General features: G+C 44.1%; 1 protein-coding gene across 2 annotated transcripts in view; it reads left to right on the forward strand.

The window, feature by feature from the left end:
- The first annotated feature begins 262 nt into the window (after window positions 1-262).
- The window catches only part of LOC126345561 (trichohyalin-like), a 77,422-nt gene continuing 56,883 nt past the window's right edge, over window positions 263-20,801 (forward strand). Inside the window, exons 1-2 of one of the 2 annotated variants that reach the window (XM_050002112.1) lie at window positions 263-787; window positions 887-1,100. In XM_050002112.1, the coding sequence (XP_049858069.1) occupies window positions 536-787; window positions 887-1,100 (466 nt within the window). In that variant the 5' untranslated portion in view covers window positions 263-535. The remainder of the gene's footprint in view (window positions 788-886; window positions 1,101-20,801) is intronic. The other variant, XM_050002111.1, reaches the window with a different exon arrangement.

Here is a 20,801-nt window from a genome sequence, read left to right on the forward strand (position 1 = left end):
TTGAGTATAATGCTTCATTCATTGGTGTTGGATCAAAAATAAAAAAAATAAAAGTTCGTTGGAACCAATCTGTATACTGGGAACACATCTGCTTCTTATCATTCCCTTGCAGATTACTGTTATCCAATACATTAAATGCCTTTCGTGATATGCCTTGTTCAAGTGTTCGCTTGCGTTAGTGAAGTATGCCCTTGGCATTTTACGGCATTTCAACGATATTTTCTTCTCCGCAAGGCGAACAGTTGGGAACTCTGATCTGTTTAACTAGCAAAGAACATCTAAGTGTTTTTTCTGGAGCTATGTACAGTACACTGTAAGAATTTTATAAATTACTGTAAACATTTTAAGATTTGCGCTATTAGATGTGAATACTGTGTATCGATTTCGTTGCCTTATAATCAGTAGCATCTTTGGACTGATATGTACATCTTAGTTTTGTGTTGCTTGTCGTGTATTTGTTATGATTGAGAGTGTCACGAAACGAGATTAGGTTAAGAGGTTGTTGCTTACGTTTAGTAAATGAGATTCGTTACAAATGTCTTCAGAGAAAGTTGGTGAGACGAAGGATACGGAGGATTCTAAACCAAATCCATTACCATCTGTCTTGAAAACCAAATCGAAGGATGCAGTTAATGAAGAAACGAATAAGAGTAAACGTGTGGTTTTCCAGGAAAAGCCTGTCATTATCAACAAAACTGTATCAAAGAATGGAGAGAACACAAAGAACGAGTCATCTGATTTTGATAAACAGAAAGAGAAGAAAGATCGTGTTCGTCCGCCGACGAAGGCAAGACTGAGTTACTTACATTGTAGTAGTTTGTGTTATTTACTGGAACCATCACTGCTGTTAAGTTGAAGAACCCATGTCTGTATGACACTCTTGCAGGTTGTTGTTCGGAGGCTTCCACCAACGATGACGCTCGACGTGTTTGTTGACCTTGTTTCGCCTCTACCAGAGCATGATTTCATTTACTTTGTTCCTGCAGACATGAGTCTGGGCAGCAATGCATTTTCGAGGGTGTACATAAATTTCGTAAATATGGCAGATCTGCTTACCTTCCATGAGCAGTTCGACAATTATGTATTTATGGATAACAAAGGTATGTATTACCACTGTTATGTGATACCTTTCGGAACTGTGTTTACAGACGCCAACCTTTATACTTTCTGCAATTTTTATCAGCCAGCGAGTTCACATGTATCTCGAGGTTAAACAGACCTTACATATATTACTGAGTTAAAATGTGATAATGGACGGTCGCCGATATCTTGTTTGCAGCGACACTGATCTGCGTCAAAGGAGGATGGTGGCTGAATCTCTTTCTCAAGTTTCACGTTTTAGTAACGAATTTATCGCCTTATCAGCGTCTGTTTAGTGATGAGGAAAGTACCTATGGATATATGGACTCTTTGGGGTGTTAATGGTCGGAATTGAAATAAGTGTCTTTTGCAGCGTGTAGGGTTCGTTTTCGGCACAGTAACACATTATTCAAACTTGGCATATTATTACTTGCTTCATTTTATCAGTACTTGAAAATAATTTCCTTCGATATCCAGAGATATCATGGTTTGTTTTTTATGGCCTCAGGTGTTAAATCTTGCCCAAGACCTTTGAAATGGAATATTGTGTATTCTGTGAGGTGTTTATATCTGAAGTACAGACTGCGAGAGTAGATCAGACTAAGAAATGCAGTGATGGTGATAAAAGAAATGAAGCTACACAAAGTGACTGATATGGAAGGAAGGGTAAATAGGTCAAAGCGTGCAAAAACAAATGTGTAAACGAGAAAAAGATGGGAGATTGAAGAGGGCAGAATAAAGCATGTCAGCTAGTGGATCTTAAAAACTTAGATGAAAACATACTGAGGAATCAGTCACCCATGTGGAGAAGCAAGATCAAATGTTGAAATTGTTGTATTGCAGAATGTGCTGCACTTGTTTCATGTAATTTTGTATATGAAACATGTCACGTCATTTGTAGCTCTCACTTGTGTGTTGCAGGTTTACCTGTGATGGGGCTGGAAAATGAAGTTCTGTAAAAGGAGTATGAATAAAGTTTTATAGCAAGTGTAATCACAACACTATTTTTTTAAAGTTTTGTGATAGATTAAAACTGTTTGCTGGACCAAGACTTGAATCCAGTACCTTTGCTTGTTACGGGGAAGTGCTCTACTGGTTGAGTATTTCTTTGTGAAACGGAAAAGTTCCGAGTTTGTGTCTCGTTTCAGCAAAGAGTTTTAAGGTATCCGCAAGTTTCAAATCAGAACATTTGGTTAGTGGATTCAAAGACAACTGGAAAGCACTACATTTAAGACCCAGGTGCCTGTAGGTTGGCAAATGGTATTGCTCATCCAGCTATGGGCTGTCTCTTTAACAGTTGTCCATGAGTAACAAGGCTGTTTGGGGTCCACACAAAATGTGTGCTGTGGAGCACATTCTTGCTCAAATATGAGGAATTAACTGATGCCGGAGCCCAGAATAATTTTAGATTTAGTGCAGTACTTGGGAGATTATTCTCCTGCTTATGCTTTTAGAATGAAAATTTCCTACAGCCGTGTAGCTGTATTCATGGATGTGTCCATACCCAGAGCACAAGGATTCCACTGGTTGCTCTGTACCATCCCCCCCCCCCCTCCTCTCTCAATCATGCCCTCAACATATTTGGTTGCCACCAGATTTCACTGCTTTGCTGTCAAATTACTCACAATCTTGAGAATGTTGGAGCAAAAGATATGGTTTGTGTGTGTGTGTGTGTTATTTTATTGTGCCTTCTCCACTTAACAAAGGCTAGGGAAGAGTAGTGATCCTCACTTAGTTCAGTCTGCATTTCCCCCCACAAGCTGTCATCTCACTGTTGTACAGAGTCATGCGTCTGTGGGAAAAAGAGTGCATGGAACTTGGCTCAAGTGGCTCTGAGCACTATGGGACTTAACTTCTGAGGTCATCAGTCCTCTAGAACTTAGAACTACTTAAACCTAATTAACCTAAGGACATCACACACATCCATGCCCAACACAGGATTCGAACCTGCGACCGTAGCGGTCGTGCAGTAGACTGTAGCACCTAGAACCCCTTGGCCACTCCGGCCAACTGCATGGGACCGACAGAAAATAAGCTGCATCTAGTATAGTCCACAATGCAGCTGTGGCATACCTTCTTCATTGAGTGAAGCAGGTGGGATGATGTCTTCCTTACTTGTTTTTGCATAGGCCACAGCCCAACAATGCAGATCTTTTTCCCCAGACACAGGGCCCTCAGAGTCCTCCAGTGTGTGGTGCTTGTGGCGTACAGATCACAGTACACCAAACATTACTAAACCATTTTATTTTTAGACCAGAAGGCAGTGGCAGATTTACCAACAAACCTGCCATCTGTTTTATGTGACACTCAAACAAATGTGACTAGAGTTTTAAGATTTTGTGATGTGTCACACTTGTTTCCAGGAATTTTAGGAAGATGTCCATAACGCATTAACACTGGGTGACGGCTCACCCATGTTTTTTGTAAGTGGCCAGTGAGTCATATTTCCCTATGGTGCTATTTTATCTCTTTTCTCGCATTTCTTGCTTCACTTTGTTTCAGTGCCTTCGAGGTATTTAACAGACTGGCTCACCCTTGGATATTGTATATTGTCAGCCAGTCTCATTTCCCTATGCTGTTATTTTAGCTTCTTTGGCATTTTATTTATGTTTTAATCCTAGGTATAACACCTTTAACCATTTCTCCATTGTTTTATGGCTTTTTTTTGTTCTGCATCATTTGCTACCTTGAAGAGAGCTGAAAGCAGGAAGCTGTTGTCTGTGTCATGGGGAGAGTAGTAGTCAGGGTGGGTCACATTTCAAGGTTCCCAGAAGAAACCACGTCACTCTTGAAATTTATAAAAGCATTTGGGGAGGGGGGGGGGTCGAGGGGTGAGAGCATGCAGCATAAATGGCAGGTGCTTATGCAATTCTGTTGAGTGGAGCAGAATACACCACTGAATATAAAACGAATGTTAAATAACAACACATTGAGTGCAACTGGGCTGCAACCAGCATCAAGTTGTTTATGGTGACCCATACCAGAATGACACATTGGTGAGGGGACAACCGACAATTGATTGGTCAGTTGCTTGTCTTTTCATTCAGTTAGTTTAATGAGTCAAATGAAAATAGTCTATGCGGCCATGTCAGCTAGGCCTATATAAATGTTTTCACTCACTCACCAGGTTTGAGTGGTTTCATTCGACGCAGGACAACTGATTGATACGAGTCTGTTGGTTGTGACCATATGTTTTCAGGCAGTCTCCTTATTTGAGTGATTTTATTTACACACTTTTTCAGCCTTTTGGGTTATACATGAACCAAGACTAGGATTGACAAATGTTTTTCAAACAAATAAAGAATCTTATTTCAAAGAGATATAGATGAAAAAATGTATGCATTTACTTACTTAAATACGAACTTTCATACTTGTGGCATTAAATATCAATTTTGGTTTGTTTTAAAAGTTTAATATCCGTTGCTGTACTGTAAATTTATGTATATATAAATGAACAATCACTTTTTAACACATTTTTATCATCGATTTCTTGTCTGTTTGTTTGGTACAAATTTTGCAGTTGGTTTTAAACCACTTCCCAATAAGCTAGAAACTTGAAATTTTCAACACAACTCAGAACTGGATTACACTGCAATACTGACTTACTTTCAAGTGTAGTATGTGGTGGAAAGTAATTTATTTTTTGGCCTGTCTGTCTGTGCAGTACAAATTTTGCAACTGATTTTGAATAAACTTCTCGGTAAGCTAAAGAATTGAAACTTTCAAATTTAGCTCAGAACTGGAGGACAAAACTGTATTAATTCACTCTGTTTTCTTACGTGTGGCAGAGAGTATTTGGTGTACCACTGCCATTTCCTGGTTTTCCTGTCCCGGTCGCAAATTTTCACTGTTAAGAATGATTGCTGCTAAGCTTCTGTGTGAGCTCAATTCTCTCTAATGAGATGTATGTTGGAGGACGTAATATATTGGTTTAACCGGTTAAAAAGAAACTGAAATAAATTGAAAATTACCAGATACATCTGTTCTAACCTCATAAAAATTTTTGAAGTTAGTTGATAAATTTCACCCACAATAGACTAAGAATAGGAATATTACACATTTTTGTATTGGACTAAAAAGTATTAAATAATCTCTCCCACCCCATACAAATTCCTAATGCTGTAAAAATAGACCTGAAAATTTGTGCTTGTGGGTTTTTAATAGCTATGGCAACAATTGTAAAACTAAAGCAGAAAACGTGAGATGCATGGAATAGATAATAGTAAGGAGTATGGAGAATAACTGTCATTCAGAAAAACCGCTGAACAGTTCATGTCATTTGAACTGCAGTAAAACTGTTAGTGACTTAGATGAACTATTCATGCGTTGATTACCTATTGCATGTGCCTTTCATTTTAAATTTTACAAGTATTGTTATACCTATTAAAAATTCACTAGCACAAATTTTTAGGACTATCTGCATGGCATTAGGAATCTGTATGAGATCAGGAGAAATTATTTAATATATTTTATCCATTTTAAAAATGTGGTATGTTAAAAGGATTTTTATGAAAATATTTATTTTTGATTTATTGAAGCTCTCTTTCTGTCTTCCCACTCATCACTCTTTTTCAGTAAATGCTGAGATGACATGGACATAAACCACATATGGTTTTTTTTTTATCAGTTGCATTTTAATCATATACTGCCACTTGTAAGAAATATTTTTTCACATAAAGTATTTGTCGTAATTCATTAAAGTCCTTTGAATTTCTTTGACTGATATTGTTTCATTATATGAACCATCTTTGCAGATATAGTATATTGCATGAATTTATCTTCAGGATCACATCTTACTTATTTGTAAGATTTCTTCCATTCGTATATATGACTGTCATTCGTAAGTACGTATGTTTATGTAATATTTAAGGCTTCTTTATTTTCGTCAGGCTTTTGGTACGTCAGAATCACATGCAGTATTTTTTTCCTATGAAGTGGTACAAATGAATAAAATAATTTATAAATTCCAAACTTTGCAGTTCTAATAATAGTCGAAACACAATAATCTTTACGACACTAGGCAAGGGTACCTCTAAAGGTAGTCTTAAATGTGTTTAAATGTATCTATGTAATAATGTTCGTAAGTAGATAAGTTTTTCACATTGCAAGTGTTTTTGTGTCATGTAAATGAGGCTTAAATGGGTACCTCACTCAGCATTCACCTAGACGAATGTGGAAAAACTACATAAGAACCATGCTCAGGTTAGCTGGTGAAAGAAATTTGACGTTATAGGGAATCGAACTGAAATGGCTCTTGCCCTCCAACTCTGGCATACAGCGAGCAGTCACACTTTTAAAATAATGCCGTAAAATTAATAAGTTGAATTACATCTTGTACCCATGTTCTAACAAACTTATTGAATGTTGCTTTGAGCACACATATATTTCACTAAAGGGAAAAGCTATAATTTTGCAACATTCTGAAAAGAATAGTTGCTATTCGTCATATAGCTGAGATGCGAAGTCGAAGATAGTCACAACGAAATAACTGTCACACAGTAAGTTTTTGTTCAATAAGGCCTTTGTCAACCCCCCTCCCCCTAACACCGCACTCGCACACACACACACACACACACACACACACACACACACACACACACACACACACACACACACACATGACCACAGTCTCTGCCAGCTGAAGCCAGTCTACAAATAGCAGAGTGTGATGGGAGAGGCAACTGGGTGAGGGTAAGGCAGGGGCTGGAGCAAAGAGGGTGAGGGAAAGCAGGGAAGGGCGGTAGACGGTAAAGTCCTGCTGCAGTAGCACACAGGGCGAGGTGTAGGGAGGTTAGGGCAGCTAGGTGCAGTTGGGAGGTTAGACGGAGGGCAGGGAGAGAGGGTCGGGGGGGGGGGGGGGGTCAGAAAAGGAGTCAATTAAAAAGACTGCGTGCGTTGGTGGAATAGAGGGCTGTGTAGCATTGAAACAGGAACAGGGAAGAATCTAGATGGGTAAGGACAATGGCTAACAAAGGTTGAAGCCAAGAGGAACATAGGATATACTTCAGGGAGAGTTCCTACATGTGCAGCTCGCAAAAGCTGGTGTTGGTGGGAAGGATCCAGATGGCAAAGACTGTGAAGCAGTCATTGAAATCAAGAAAGTCCTGTTGGGCAGCATGCTTAGCAACAGGGTGGCCCAGTTGTTTTTTGACAATAGTTTGTCAGTGGCCATTCGTGCAGACAGAGCTTGTTGGTTGTCATGTCCATGGAGAATGCATCACATTGATTGCAACTTAGCTTATAGATCACATGACTGGTTTTACAGGTAGTGCTGCCTTTGATGGGATTGGTAATGTATGTGACCAGATTGAAGTAGATGGTGGTGGGAGAATGTGTAGGACACATCGGGTAGGTTAATTACAAGGATATGAACCATGAGCCAATGGATTAGGAGCAGTGGTTTTGTTGGTATGGATGAGGATAATGTATAGGTTCAGAGGGTGGCACTGTAGGGGTGGTAGGAAGGATAGTGAGTAGGACATTTCTCATTTCAGTGCACAATAGGAGGTAGTTGAAGTGCTGGCAGGGAATATATAAGGGTTGTTCAAAAAGAAATGAGCCAGAGTCTGGAATGTGCAAACCGGTGACAGGAGGGTAATAATGTGGCATGTGTAATGAGGTTTGGTTCCGACCAGAGTGTGGAAGTTCACAGCCCATTGCTAGATGGCACATGTGGACATCACGTGACTATACAGAGCTAGCAGCAGCATGCATAAATCATCCAACACTGCCAGTCGTATTGCAGTGACATGGAGGCGTCAACAGAAGAGCAAAGAGGTGGTGTTGGTTTCCTGACAGCAAAAGGAGTAGGAAGAATGGACATTTGTCATCGAATGTCGCAAGTGTACACTGCATATCCCTTGCAAGGGTCAAGGCATGGCACAAGTGTTTCAGGGAAGGACAGGTGTTTTAGCTGATGATGCACTGTCTGGAGCCCCACACTGCATTACCAATGACATCGTCTAGCTGGTGGATGCACTCATTACCCAGGACCACCGAATGACAGTGAAAGCCATAACTGCTGTGGTCGAATTGAGCATTGGAGATGTTCACACCATCATGAAGGAATAACTGCCCATGCACGAAGTGTGTGCCCCACAGTCTTCAACCACACCAGGAAGCATGTCGAATGGCCCACTGTCTTCCTCATCTGCAGCACTATGCTCGGGAAGGGAATGCATTCCTGGCACGAGTGGTGGCTGGAGATGAGTCACAGTGTCATCACTTCCAACTAGACTCAAAACAGTCTTCAGTGGAAGCATCCAGGGTCAAAACTACTAAAAAAGATCCAAGGCCATGCACACGATTGTAGGAAAGGTTACGCTGATGTTCTTCTTTGACCAAGATGACCCCTTTCTGATTCACTTCCTGCAGCATTGGACCAGTGTTACTCGCAAACCTTGACCACCCTTTGCCAAGCAATCAAATCGAAATGACCAGGTAATCTCACCTGTGGGGTCATTCTGCTCCACGACAATGCAAAGCCTTATATGGCCAACACATTCGCAACACTCCTGCAGAAATTTAAATGGAAGGTTCTCAGCCACCCTCCATGCAGTCTGTACCTTTCTTACTGTGATTACACTGTTTTTGGTCCCATTAAAATGGCTCTGAGGGACAAAAGATTCACCTCTGACAATGATGTCCAGCTGTACCTGTGGAAATGTTTAACATCGCAGCCCTGGGAATTTTATGAAACAGCCATTCACTGTCTTGTGCCACAGTGGGGCAAGTGTCTCAACAGCCAGGGTCAATACTTCTAACATACAGGCACTGGTTCCTGTAATTATGCCTCTGGCTCATTTCTTTTTGAACACCCCTTATATTTCGGTACCTTGTCCTGTGTGGTCTGAGTCATGAAGGGAATACTCCTCTGTGACCAGGCTGTGGTACTTTGGGAGGTGGTAGTTACTGGAAAGATAAGGCATGGAAGATCTGTTTTTGTACAAGGTTGTGAGGGGGAGGTAATTACAGTGTTACAGTGAGTTTTGAGAGGGGCCGCTTGTCACTGCAGATGCGACAGCCACATGTGGCTAGGCTGTACGGCAGGAACTTCTTGTTATGGAATGGGTAGCAGCTGTCAAAGTAGACATATTGTTGGTGGTTGGTAGGTTTGATATGGACAGAGGTACTGATGTAGCCATGTTTGCGGTGGAGGTCAACATTGAGGAAGGTGGCTTGTTGGGTTGTGTGGGACCAGGTGAAGCGAATGGGGGAGAAGGATTTGAGGTTCTGGAGAAATGTGGATAGCGTGTCCTCACCCTCAATCCAGATAACAAAGATGACACTAGTTAATCTGAAACAAGTGGGCTTAGGATTCTGGGTGTTTAGGAAGGTTTCCTCTAGATGACCCATGAATAGATTGGCATAGGATAGTGCCATGTGGGTGCCCATACCTGTACCCCAGAATTGTTTGTAGGTTACACCTTCAAAGGAGAAGTAATTATGGGTTAGGATATAGTTCATAATGGCGACTAGGAAAGAGGTTGTTTGTTTGGAATCTGTTGGGTGTTGGGAAAGGTATTGTTCAATAGCAGTAAGGCCAGAGCATTAGAGATGTTTGTGTAAAGGGAGATGACATCAATAGTGACGAGCTGGGCACCGTATGGCAAAGGAGTAGGTACTGAGGGGAGTCGGTGGAGGATAGGTTGCGAGTAATAGGGTGAAGGTGTTGGTATACAAGAGCAGAGTGTCTCTCAGTGGGGGCACAGTAGCCGGCCACAGTAGGTTGTCCTGAGTGGTTGGGTTTGTGGACTTTAGGAAGCCTGTTGAAGGTAGGAGTGCAGGGTAGTGGTAGGGGTGAGGAGCAAGATGGACTCCTGGAAGATATTATTGGATGGGCCTAAGGATTTGAGGAGAGACAACAGATCCTGCTGGATTTCTGGAACGGGATCACTGTGGTGCATTTTTTGGCGAATGAATTTGACAGCTGGTCCTTCTGCCAGATAATCCTTGTGGATCAAGACAACAGTGATGGCACCTTTGTCAGCATGTAGGATTATGAGATTGGTATCTGTTTTTAGGTGGTGAATTGCAGTTCTTTCTGCCGATCTAAGGTTGGTTTGCATGTTGAAGGATTTGGGGAATGATGGTGAAGCAATGTTCAAGGTTAGACATTCTGGAATTTTAACAGGGGGTGATTTGGAGGCAGTGGGGATGGGTCACAGTTGAATAGAGGACTGAAATTAGTCAGGCAGTGTTCAGAATTGGTCTTCAGTTGAATGTGATTGGTAGGGTTGATGACGAAACAGTGTTTCCACTGTAGGGACTGTGAGAAGTAGAAAAGGCCTTTAATAAGTCCTGTATGATTGAATTTGGGAGTGGGGCAAAAGGTGAGGCCTTTGGAAAGGACTGATATTTCTACAGGGATAAGGCTTTTGGAGGAAATGTTGATGACTGTGTTTTTGGTCTGTTTGGGTTCTTGATTCTGTATGGTGGTGGGAGTGTTGGAGAGTGGAATAAATGTAGTATGTCTGTGAGACAGTGTTTGTCAGCTATGTGGAGGAGGTTTGGAGGTTATTGTAGAGGCGGTAGACAGTGGTAGTCCAAGGTGGGAGCAGGAAGTGAGCAGGATGCAGCATTTCTTTGAGGTGATGTTGTGCATGCTGATCTAGTTCCCGGAGGGCAAGAGTTTCAATGTGTGTAATTAGATACAAGTCATTGAGATTTCATAGCACAATAATTTTGCGGTTAGAGAGAATGTATTGCAAGGAGGTTTGGGCTTGATTGATGTGGTTTTACAGGACTGTATTGGTGAGGGCTAAGTTTTTATGGAATCTGAACAGATGGAGGTCATTGTAGAAGGAAGGAGATGGGTAATTTTATGGTAAGGCCATTTTTTTGGGGGGGGGGGGGGATGCCATGAACCAAGCAACAATGCAGGAACAGTATGTGGGACTGTGTTCTGGCTACGGATAAGGAAATGGTTCTGTATTGATGCAGATAGAAGGAGCAAGGATCCATGGTGATGGAAAAAATGCGAAAAAATATGTAAATAACGTAAAATTACGTCTGAAAAAGTTCTCAAAAAACACCCAAATGTGTGAGAAAAATCACGAATAGAATGTAAAGAGAGGAAACAAGAAGAAATCTGAGAGATTACATTAATAGCAAAAGGTGTGAAGTCACAAAGAGATCAAAGAAAAAATATAATTAAAAAAAGTTACTGTGTGTTGCAGGTCTGTGGGTGGATAAGTGTGAAGAAGGGGACAGCATGTGTGACTGGATTAGGTGAAATTAGTAGGTGCAAACTGGAATACAGAGGAGAAGGGGACAGGTTGGGGAGGGGTTGGTAGGATGTGATAGGGGATTGTGTGGCACAGGAAAGGTGTTTGAAAATATGGAAGAGTGACACAGGGAGGGAGATCAATTTCAAGGTAAAGGATTATTAATATCAGCAGGAGTAATGTAGGATATAAGATGCTGCATCATCAATCTCCTTGGTCTTGTAGCTGTCTGTTGTCCGTGGGTGAGATGGTTGTTACATTGTGGCTTGTGGGTTGTGTGTGCAGTGCAGTTTGTAAGGTGACAAGAGAAACACAGGAACGAAGAGAAAGAAGGATGAACATTGGTTATACTAGTTCATTAGAAAATACTAACAGAGAAAAACAGCACTGGTTTAGGGTGGAAGAAAAGCTGTCAGGCAGTGGAAAATCCAGGATGGAATGTGACAATATTGTGAAAATGATAGTTGCTACTCACCATACAGCTAAGATGCTGAGTCACAGGTGGCACAACAAAAAGACTTTCACACAACAGAATAAGCTTTCAGCCAACGAAGCCTTTCTCAAAGCAGACGAAACACACACTCATGCAAATGAACACACATGCACATGACCACAGTCTCTGGCAGCTGAATCCACCTTAGAAAACTCTCCACTGTGCTCACTTCCTACTCCTACCTTGGACTGCCACATTCCACTGTTTCTACAACCACCTCCAAACCTCCCCCACATCCCCTCACAACTGACAAACTTTGTCTGGCAGACCTACTACCTTTAACCCACCCTCCAATACTCCCACCCAACACGACAAAGAATCCAGAACCTAAGCAGACCTGGAACATAGTCACAAACATTTCCTCCAAACGCCTCATCCCTGTAGAAATATCAGTCCTTTCCAAGGGCCTCACCCTTTGTCCCATTACCAAATTCAACATGCAGGACTTCTTAAAGATTTTCTCTCCTTCTCCAGGTCCGTACAGTGGAAACACTTTTTCACCACCAACCCTACCAGTCAGATTCAACAAAAGATCAATGTTGAAGCCTGCCTGTCTCAGTTCAGTTCTCTATCCAACCTTGACCTACCCCCACTGCCCCCAAATCACACCCCTGTCAACTTACAAGAATTTCTTAACCTTGAGCCTTGCATCACCGTCTTTCCCCAAATCCCTCAACATGCGAATTAACATTAGATCCACAGAAAAAAACTGCAATCCACCATCTAAAAACTGATCCCAAACTTAATATCCTATCTGCTGACAGAGGCTCCACCACTGTTGTCTTGAACTGCAAAAAGATTATGTGGCAGGAGGACTGCGCCCCCACTACCCCACCCTCACCCCCTTTCCCAGGGGGCTCACGGTTCTTTTGTGAATCGAATGCGGCGCACATGGGTCCCCGAGCTATTGCAAACAATTTTTCCTTCCCTGGCTGCATTTCCTTCACCCTGCCCTCCCTCCCTGTCCTCCCTCCTTCCCTGTTGCTTTCTCCGTCCCCTCTCACGGTGTTCTGATTTATATCGACCTGGCTATCCACCTGGTTCCCTGTATTGCTTGCAGTTACGTTCCTTCTGTCTGTTCTTTCATCCTTTTTGGTGTTTAGGTGTTTGCTTGATGTTTGATCTCCACTTCTAAACTTTCTGTTTTTAGTGTGAGACATTTGGGGAAGTGCTCCCTCCCTAGCATCTACTGTGTGGATTCCTCTCCCCCCTTCCATTTCCTCTCCCTTCCACGCTGCCAGATCACCAGCATGAGGAGCCAGTCCAAGTGGTGGGGCTGTTATGTACCCATCTGGCTGAGCCCCCGGCAACACAGGGATCACACTACTGATACCTGAACTGTTCCTTCCCATGTATGCTAAGGAGTGGTTGCTTGTCTTGGAACTCCCAGAAACAGCCGCCGTGCCAGACGTCCCTTGCTGTGGCTGGATGGCACCCATGGGGAGAGCCCCAGATCGGATTGGGTGGTATCTGGGAAGATGCTTGGCACATGAAGCATATCAAGCTACAGTGATCTGGCCATTCTCAAATGGCTGTCTCTTCAAATGGTGTAGGATCCTTGAATGCTGTTTCGTATGACCCAGCAGCCTTCCCTTCCCTCGCTACACCTTGGAAGGAGGGCCAGGCTGACCATCTTGGGATGAAACACTTTCCCTACTACCTCGTCTGTACTACAACTGATGGGGACAAAGCCACTGCCATTGTTTTTGTGGAAAATATCAAGGACATGTTTGGTGAAGTGGAGTCTCTGAGTAAGATTTGGTAGGGCCCTCCTGTTGATCAAAGTTGCTTCTGCCACCCAGTCCGCAGTTCTTCATGCCTGTGATAATCTTGGCAATTTCCCGGTGTCTGTTTCCCCACCAGTCTCTGCATATCATTCAGGGAGCGATTTTTCATAGGGACCTCATCCTGCAAACTGATGAGGAATCGGAGCTAACCTGGAATGACACAGTGTTCATTTTGTTCGACATGTACAGAAGGGTCGCAAAGACAATGGACAATGTCCCCCCCCCCCAATACCGGCACCTTCGCTCTAGCTTTCGAGGGGGATACCCTCCCAGAGGAGGTCGAGGTTATGTGCTACATATGTGATGTAAGCCGCACGTCTCACCACCCATATGGTGCTTTCGGTGCTTGCATTTTGGGCATGTGTCTTCCTGCTGTATGCCGAGCCCTCTGTGTTGTAGCTGTGGACACCCACTCCCTGAGGGAAGCCCTTGTGTTCTGCCACCTGTGTGCGTCAGTTGTCAGGACCGACACTCCCCTCGCTCGCCGGATTGTCCGGCTTACAAGAGAAAAAAGAAGATCCAAGAATACAAGTTCCTGGATTGCCTGTCTTATGCTGAGGCTCGCCAAAAATATGAGAGACTCCATCCAGAGTCACTATCTTTAACTTTTGCCCCCCTCCTACCTCTTCCTTACCCTAGCCCTGTACCCCTCTGCCCATCCTCTCCCCTGCGGTTTCCACAACCTCTCATCTGGGAGCCGCTCCCCCTCCCCAGCCGAAGAAGTGCCCCCTTCTTCGGCACGGGCTGGCAATCGGGCTCCTCTCTCAAGCAAGAAGTCTCCTACCACCTCTTGACCACGAGAGACATTATCTGTGCACCCCAAGATTGTCTGTTCTCTTTCAGTTCTGGATCTTGAAGATGCCTGTACTCCCTCCATGCCCTTTCCCCTTCTACCTCTGAAAGAAAAGAAGAAGAAAAGTCCTAAGACTATGCCCCCCCCTTCCCTCCCCTCCCCGGTGCCCCTGGAGGCGCCATCTTCCCCCTCGCAACCTGAGTCTCACATCTTATTTGTGGATGTCACCCCATCCTTGTTGGTGACTACCACTGACTGAGTGACATGACTTTTTCTCGGCTTTTTTATGTCTAACGTGGACTCGTGCCATATGATCATCCTGTGGAATTGCAATGGATACTACCATCAACTACCAGAAATACAACATCTTGTCTCCTCCTATTCTGTGTTCTTTCTTGCTCTTCAAGAAACGCTTTTCTGTGATGACCACTCTCCAGCTGGCCCCAAGGTAGCATCTGGCGTGGTGTGCACTTTGGTTCACTCTGATGTCATTAGGGACTGAATCCCACTATGTACCAACTTGGAAGCAATAGTGGTTAGAGTGCAAACAACTCTGGCAATCACCATTTGCAATGTCTACCTTCCTTCAGGTAGGCAGGTTCCTTACGTTAAACTATCTACCTTAATCCAGCAACTCCCACTCCCATTTCTCCTCCTTGTGGACTCCCACTGTGGAGGAGTGCCACTTCAATGGGTAGGGGTCTCCTGATTGACCAACTTATTTCAGACCTCGATTTGTCTCTCCTCAATGATGGTTCCCTTACTCATTTCAGTGCTGCTCATGGCACCTTTACTTCTATTGATCTCACGATCTCCTCCCCTGCTCTCGTTGCTTCCTTAGCTTGGTCATCCCATGATGACCTTTGTGACAGTGACTATTTTCTGGTGATTCTATCATTCCCCTGCTGCCATCAGGCAGACAGGCCCCCACATTGTGCATTCTGCAGGCCAGTTGGCCTTTATATACATCCACTGTGCACTTCAACACCTCCCTCTCGAGTTCCATTGATGTCATCGTGCAAGACATCTCTGCCACTTTCTTCATCCCACTGGCACTGCTGTCCCCCTATCCACAGGTGTCCCTCGTCATCGACCAGTACCGTAGTGGACCAAGTATGAAGCAGTTGCTATCAGGACCACTGACGGGCACTGTAACGATTTAAGAGATGCCCTTAACACCAGCCTCCTTGCCTTTAAGCATCTTCATGCTAAGGCTCGTTACCTTATTATGTAGAGTAAAAAAGGAATGCTGGGGGCACGATGTTTTTTCCTTGGGGACATTTGCCTTTTAATCACAGGTTTGGTCAAAGCTCCGTAGCCTTCTGGGCCACCAGCAAAAGTGGACTGTCCAGGATCTTAACCTCCAAGGCGCTCTGTCCACTGATCCATTGGTCCTTGCAGAACACCTAGCAACACACTATGCAATGGCATCAGCGTCCTCTTCCTACCGTTCTCTGGCAGAAATGCCTAATTGGACAGACACTCCTCTGTTTCCGCCCGCACCCCACTGAGCCCTATAATGAACCCTTTGTTGAACGGGAATTCTTGCAGGCTCTTACCTCTTCACAAGACATGGCCCCACGCCCAGATTCCATCAACAACCAAATGATCCAACACTTGGACATTCTCCTGAGGCAACATCTCCTAAAGGTCTTCAACCGCATTTGGCTCACAGTTGCTTTCTCGTCACAAAGGCAAGACAGTGTAGTTACTGCCGTCCTAAGCCTGGGAAGAGCCCAACATCTCTAGACAGCCACTACCTGATTAGCCTGACGAATGTACTTCGTAAACTGCTCAAGAGAATGGTTAGCTTCAGTTTATGTTGGGTACTCCAATCTTGGGGCCTTTTGTCCCCATATCATTGTGACTTCCGGGCAGGACGACCTCCAACTGACCATTTACTCAGATTGGAAATAGCCATCCAACAGGCTTTTACTCACCGCCGGCACCTTTTCGTGGTCTTCTTTGACCTGCATTCAGCATTCAACACGGCTTGGTGTTATCAAATTTTAATTACCCACCATGACTGGGGCGTCTGTGGCCCGCTTCCAATTTTTATCCAAGGGTTTTTATTGCACTGGCTCTTCCGGATTCAATTTGGCACTTCACTCAGTGCACCTCGGTTTCAGGAGAACAGTATCTCACAGGGTTCTGTGTTAAGTGTCACACTCTTCCTCATAGCCACCAGCAGGCATGTCACCTCTGTTGGGCCTGTGGTTAGCCCAGTGTTGTACATTGAAGATTTTGCATCTGGTGCAGCTCCCACTCAGTAGCATCTGTTGAGTGCGGCTCCAAGGTGCCATCCGATAGGCCTCTGCATGGGCAATCTCCCATGGCTTCCATTTTTCTCCCTCTAAAATGCAGGTTATACATTTTTGTTGTTGGCTCACAGTATGCCCTGATCTAGAACTTTATTTAGGCGACCTGCTCCTTGATGTTGTAGCACAGTCCCATTTCTTGGGCCTTATTATTGATAAAAAGTTAACAGGGCTGCCCATATTTGCCACCTAAAGACTACATGCATGTGGAAGCTTAATGCTCTCCCCCTCTGTGCCCACACATCTTTGGGTGCAGACCATACCATTCTTCTCCATCTTTAACATACTCTGGTCTTGTCCAGACTAGAGCATGGTAGTCAGGTTTATGGCTCAGCAGCTCGTTCCACTTTGCAACTACTTTACCCTGTTCACTGTTGTGGGGTGCATCTGGCTATTGGTGCCTTTCCCACTAGTCCCATTGCCAGTCTCCTCACAGAAATGGAGATTCTCCCTCTACAAATATGACAGAGCCAACTCCTGGTATTTTATGCAGTTGCCATTTGCCAATTTCCTGGCCAGTCCATGTACCCTGTCCTCTTCGCAAACGAGGGATGTCTCCCTCTCACAACCGCCCACTGGTGGGATTGCCGCTTGGAATGCATCTCACATCCTCTCGTTAGGATCTCCATCTCCACTCACAGGAATGCATCCCGTGTATTTCCTTGCATACACCCCTTTGGATGGTGTATAGATCATGGATTAGGACCGGCCTTTTCCTGGTCCTAAAGTCTCCATCGCCCCTACAATTTGCTGCGTTTTCTATGTGTCATCCTTGCTGAGTTCCAGGGTGCTGCCGTATTCTACCCTGCTGGTTCCTGGACAATTGATAATGGGGGATATGCTTTTCATGTCTCGTACTGGCTTAGAACATCATTTATTGCTGGAATCATGTAGTGTGTTCACAGCAGAGCTTCTAGCCATTCACAGAGCCTTCCGTTTTGTTTTCAGGCCTCTCTCCACACTGTTTTGATTTGTTCAGGCTCAGTGAGCAGGCTCCAGGCTATCAATCGATGCTACTCTCATCACCCTTTGGTCTCTGCTATCCGTGACCTTCTCTCTGCCCTTGGCATTTCTGCCTGCTCATTTGTCTTTCTCTGGGTCCCAGTCAGGTGGGCATCCCAGGGAATGAACAGGCTGACCACCTGGCTACAGCAACAGATACTTAACCCATATTCCTTTTCATGATTCTGGCTGTGAATCTGCAGATCTATGTCAAATCTCACATCTGGTGCACTACTGCTCATAGTAATAAACTCTGCACAATCAAGGAGTCTACTGCAGTTAGGTGTTCTTCCTTCTGCTCCTCTCACAAGGAGTCCACTGTTTTAAGCCGTCTACGCATTGGTCATACCAGGTTCTCCCATTGTTTCCTCCTGTGTAACAAACCAACCCCATAGTGTGTTTGTGGAGCCAGATTGGCAGTATCCCTCGTATTGGTGGAATGTCCCCTGCTTTTAGCCTTTAGTGCTAAGTATAGTCTTCCCCATTCCTTAATTTTAATATCAGCAGACATTTCATGGATGGTTGAACTTGTCCTTGATTTCCTCTGTGGAAGTGGTTTTTATTCCAAGGTATAAGATTTTGCTTTACTCATGGAGCAGAGGAAGGGTGATTTTGGTTACTATCTCTCTTCATGTCTTCTCGTTCTGGGACTCCACAGCTACTCCCCCATGGAAAAACAGCCCCTTTTTTCGAGTTTTTAGGTTCGGTCTCAGCTTTTATGCCTTTTATTGTGTGTGTTTTAACTTAATTATTTTATAATTTGACTCACCTGATTAGATTTGTCCACTTTTAGTGGACCCTCTTTCTTCTGTGAGTAAATTCAGAATCGTAGGACTGTGCCCTCACCATTTGGTCCCATAAACCCTCTCAATTAAACCATCAGTCATCTGTCAATCAATGAATAGATCAATCAAGGACTCCACCAACTGTCAGATTCATCCACCTATAAACTGTGCCACAGTGACCCCATTCCAGAAATCCAGCAGGACCTCCAGTCTCTCCACAAATCCCCCCCCCCCCCCCCCCCCCCCTGCGGATCTAGGGGTAAGAACAGGCCCGAGGTATTCCTGCCTGTCGTAAGAGGCGACTAAAAGGAGTCTCACACATTTCGGCATTTATGTGATGGTTCCTTGTAGGGTTTGACCTCCATTCTTCAAAATTTTTCCGGTCTATTAGGCACCAAAATACACACTCAGGGATGAAATCCATGGCTGCCTTGATGTCTTCAGAGGACCAAAGTGATTTTAAGCTTGAAACAGTACAAGAAAACTTGTACTCCAGATTATGTTTTTTACGACTTTGTTTTCATCTATTTTAAGTATGTTCCACAGTTTTATTCTTGTTTATACAGATGGATCCCAGCAAGAAAATGTCCTCTTTTGTTTTGCTATTTTTCATAATAGAGCTTTTAAAGTGCATCTTCCTAAACAATTCACAAATTATGATGTGGAATTACATGGCATTCTGATGGCACTGGAGATGGTTCACAGACATGACCGTATGAGGTTTCTTGTCTGTTCTGACTCACTTAGTGCAATGCAAGCACTTCACCAAGTGTATCTAGTAGACCAGCTGATTCAGCTCTTCCGTGATTCCTTACAGCGGCTCCAACACCTTGGCAAGGAGGTAATCTTTTGCTGGGTACCTGGCAACATCAGGCTACAGGGAAATGACATGGCCAACAAAGCCACCAAGGAAGTATGCCAAGATGCTGCTGTCCATCAGTGTCCCATCCTGTTGCATGCCATCATCCCATTTTCTGAAAGACATATCATGCATCAGTGGGAGACTGAATGGTTGCAGATGATAGAAAACAAACTGCGGTTACTCAAATTGACCACAATGGCATGTCAGACTCACCACTTTAAGGAGGTTCTGATTACCAGTTTGCGCATTGGACATAGCTGTTTAACACATGGCTTCCTCCTCTGGGAGGAGTATCCACCACTCTGTGAAGTTCGTGGTGTACCACTTTCACTTAAACATATTTTGGTAATGTGTGTCCTAAATACTGACATTAGGGCAGCCCTCAGTATTGATGGAGATCTGCTCACCATCATTGCAGGTACTGACTCCAGTGTAACAAGAGTGGTGAAATTTTGTGAACTATCAGGCCTCATCTCTAAATTGGTGGGGAAGGAAGGCAGACTTTAATACATTATAATCTGCTTCGCACCTTTCTCGATGTTGGACACCTATAAGATGGCTACATCAGCACCTCTGTCCATATAAAATCTACCAACCACCAATGATACCTCCACTTTGACTGGTGCCACCCATTCCACATCAAGAAGTCCCTTCCATGCAGCCTGGCCACCTGTGGCGTCACATCTGCAGTGACGAGTGATTCCTCTCAAAATACGCTGAGGATCCCACTGGGCATATGCAGATTGTAATTACTCCCACTCCCCCAACATTGTACAAAAACAGATCTCCCTTGCCTTATTTTTCCAGTTACTTACCGCTCCCCAAAGTCCCACTCTGTGGCCGTAAAGGAGCATTCTCCTCATGACTCAGTACCACCCAGGATGGAGGTACTGAATTACATTCTCTGCCAGGGGTTCAACTACTTCAAGTCATGCCCTGGAATGAAAAGTGTCCTACACAGTATCCTTCCCGCCACCCCCATAGCGGTATTCCGTTGTCCACCACACCTATACAATATCCTTTTCCATCCCTACAAAACCCGTGCTCCCAGCCCCATACCTCATGCCTCATATCCCTGTAGTAGACGTAGATGCAAGACCTGCCGCATACATCCTCCCACCACCACCACCTACTCCAATCCGGTCACTAACATCACCTATCTCATCAAAGGCAAGGATACCTGTGAAACCAGTCATGTGATGTACAAGCTAAGCTGCAACCATTGTGCTGCATTCTATGTGGGCATGACAACCAACAAGCTGTATATCTGCATTAATGGCCACCGACAAACCATGGCCAACAGACAACTGGACCAAGCTGCCCAAAACTACACTCCTGGAAATTGAAATAAGAACACCGTGAATTCATTGTCCCAGGAAGGGGAAACTTTATTGACACATTCCTGGGGTCAGATACATCACATGATCGCACTGACAGAACCACAGGCACATAGAC

Source organism: Schistocerca gregaria, chromosome 1 (genome assembly GCF_023897955.1).
Source record: "Schistocerca gregaria isolate iqSchGreg1 chromosome 1, iqSchGreg1.2, whole genome shotgun sequence".
Taxonomy (NCBI): Eukaryota; Metazoa; Arthropoda; class Insecta; order Orthoptera; family Acrididae; genus Schistocerca; species Schistocerca gregaria.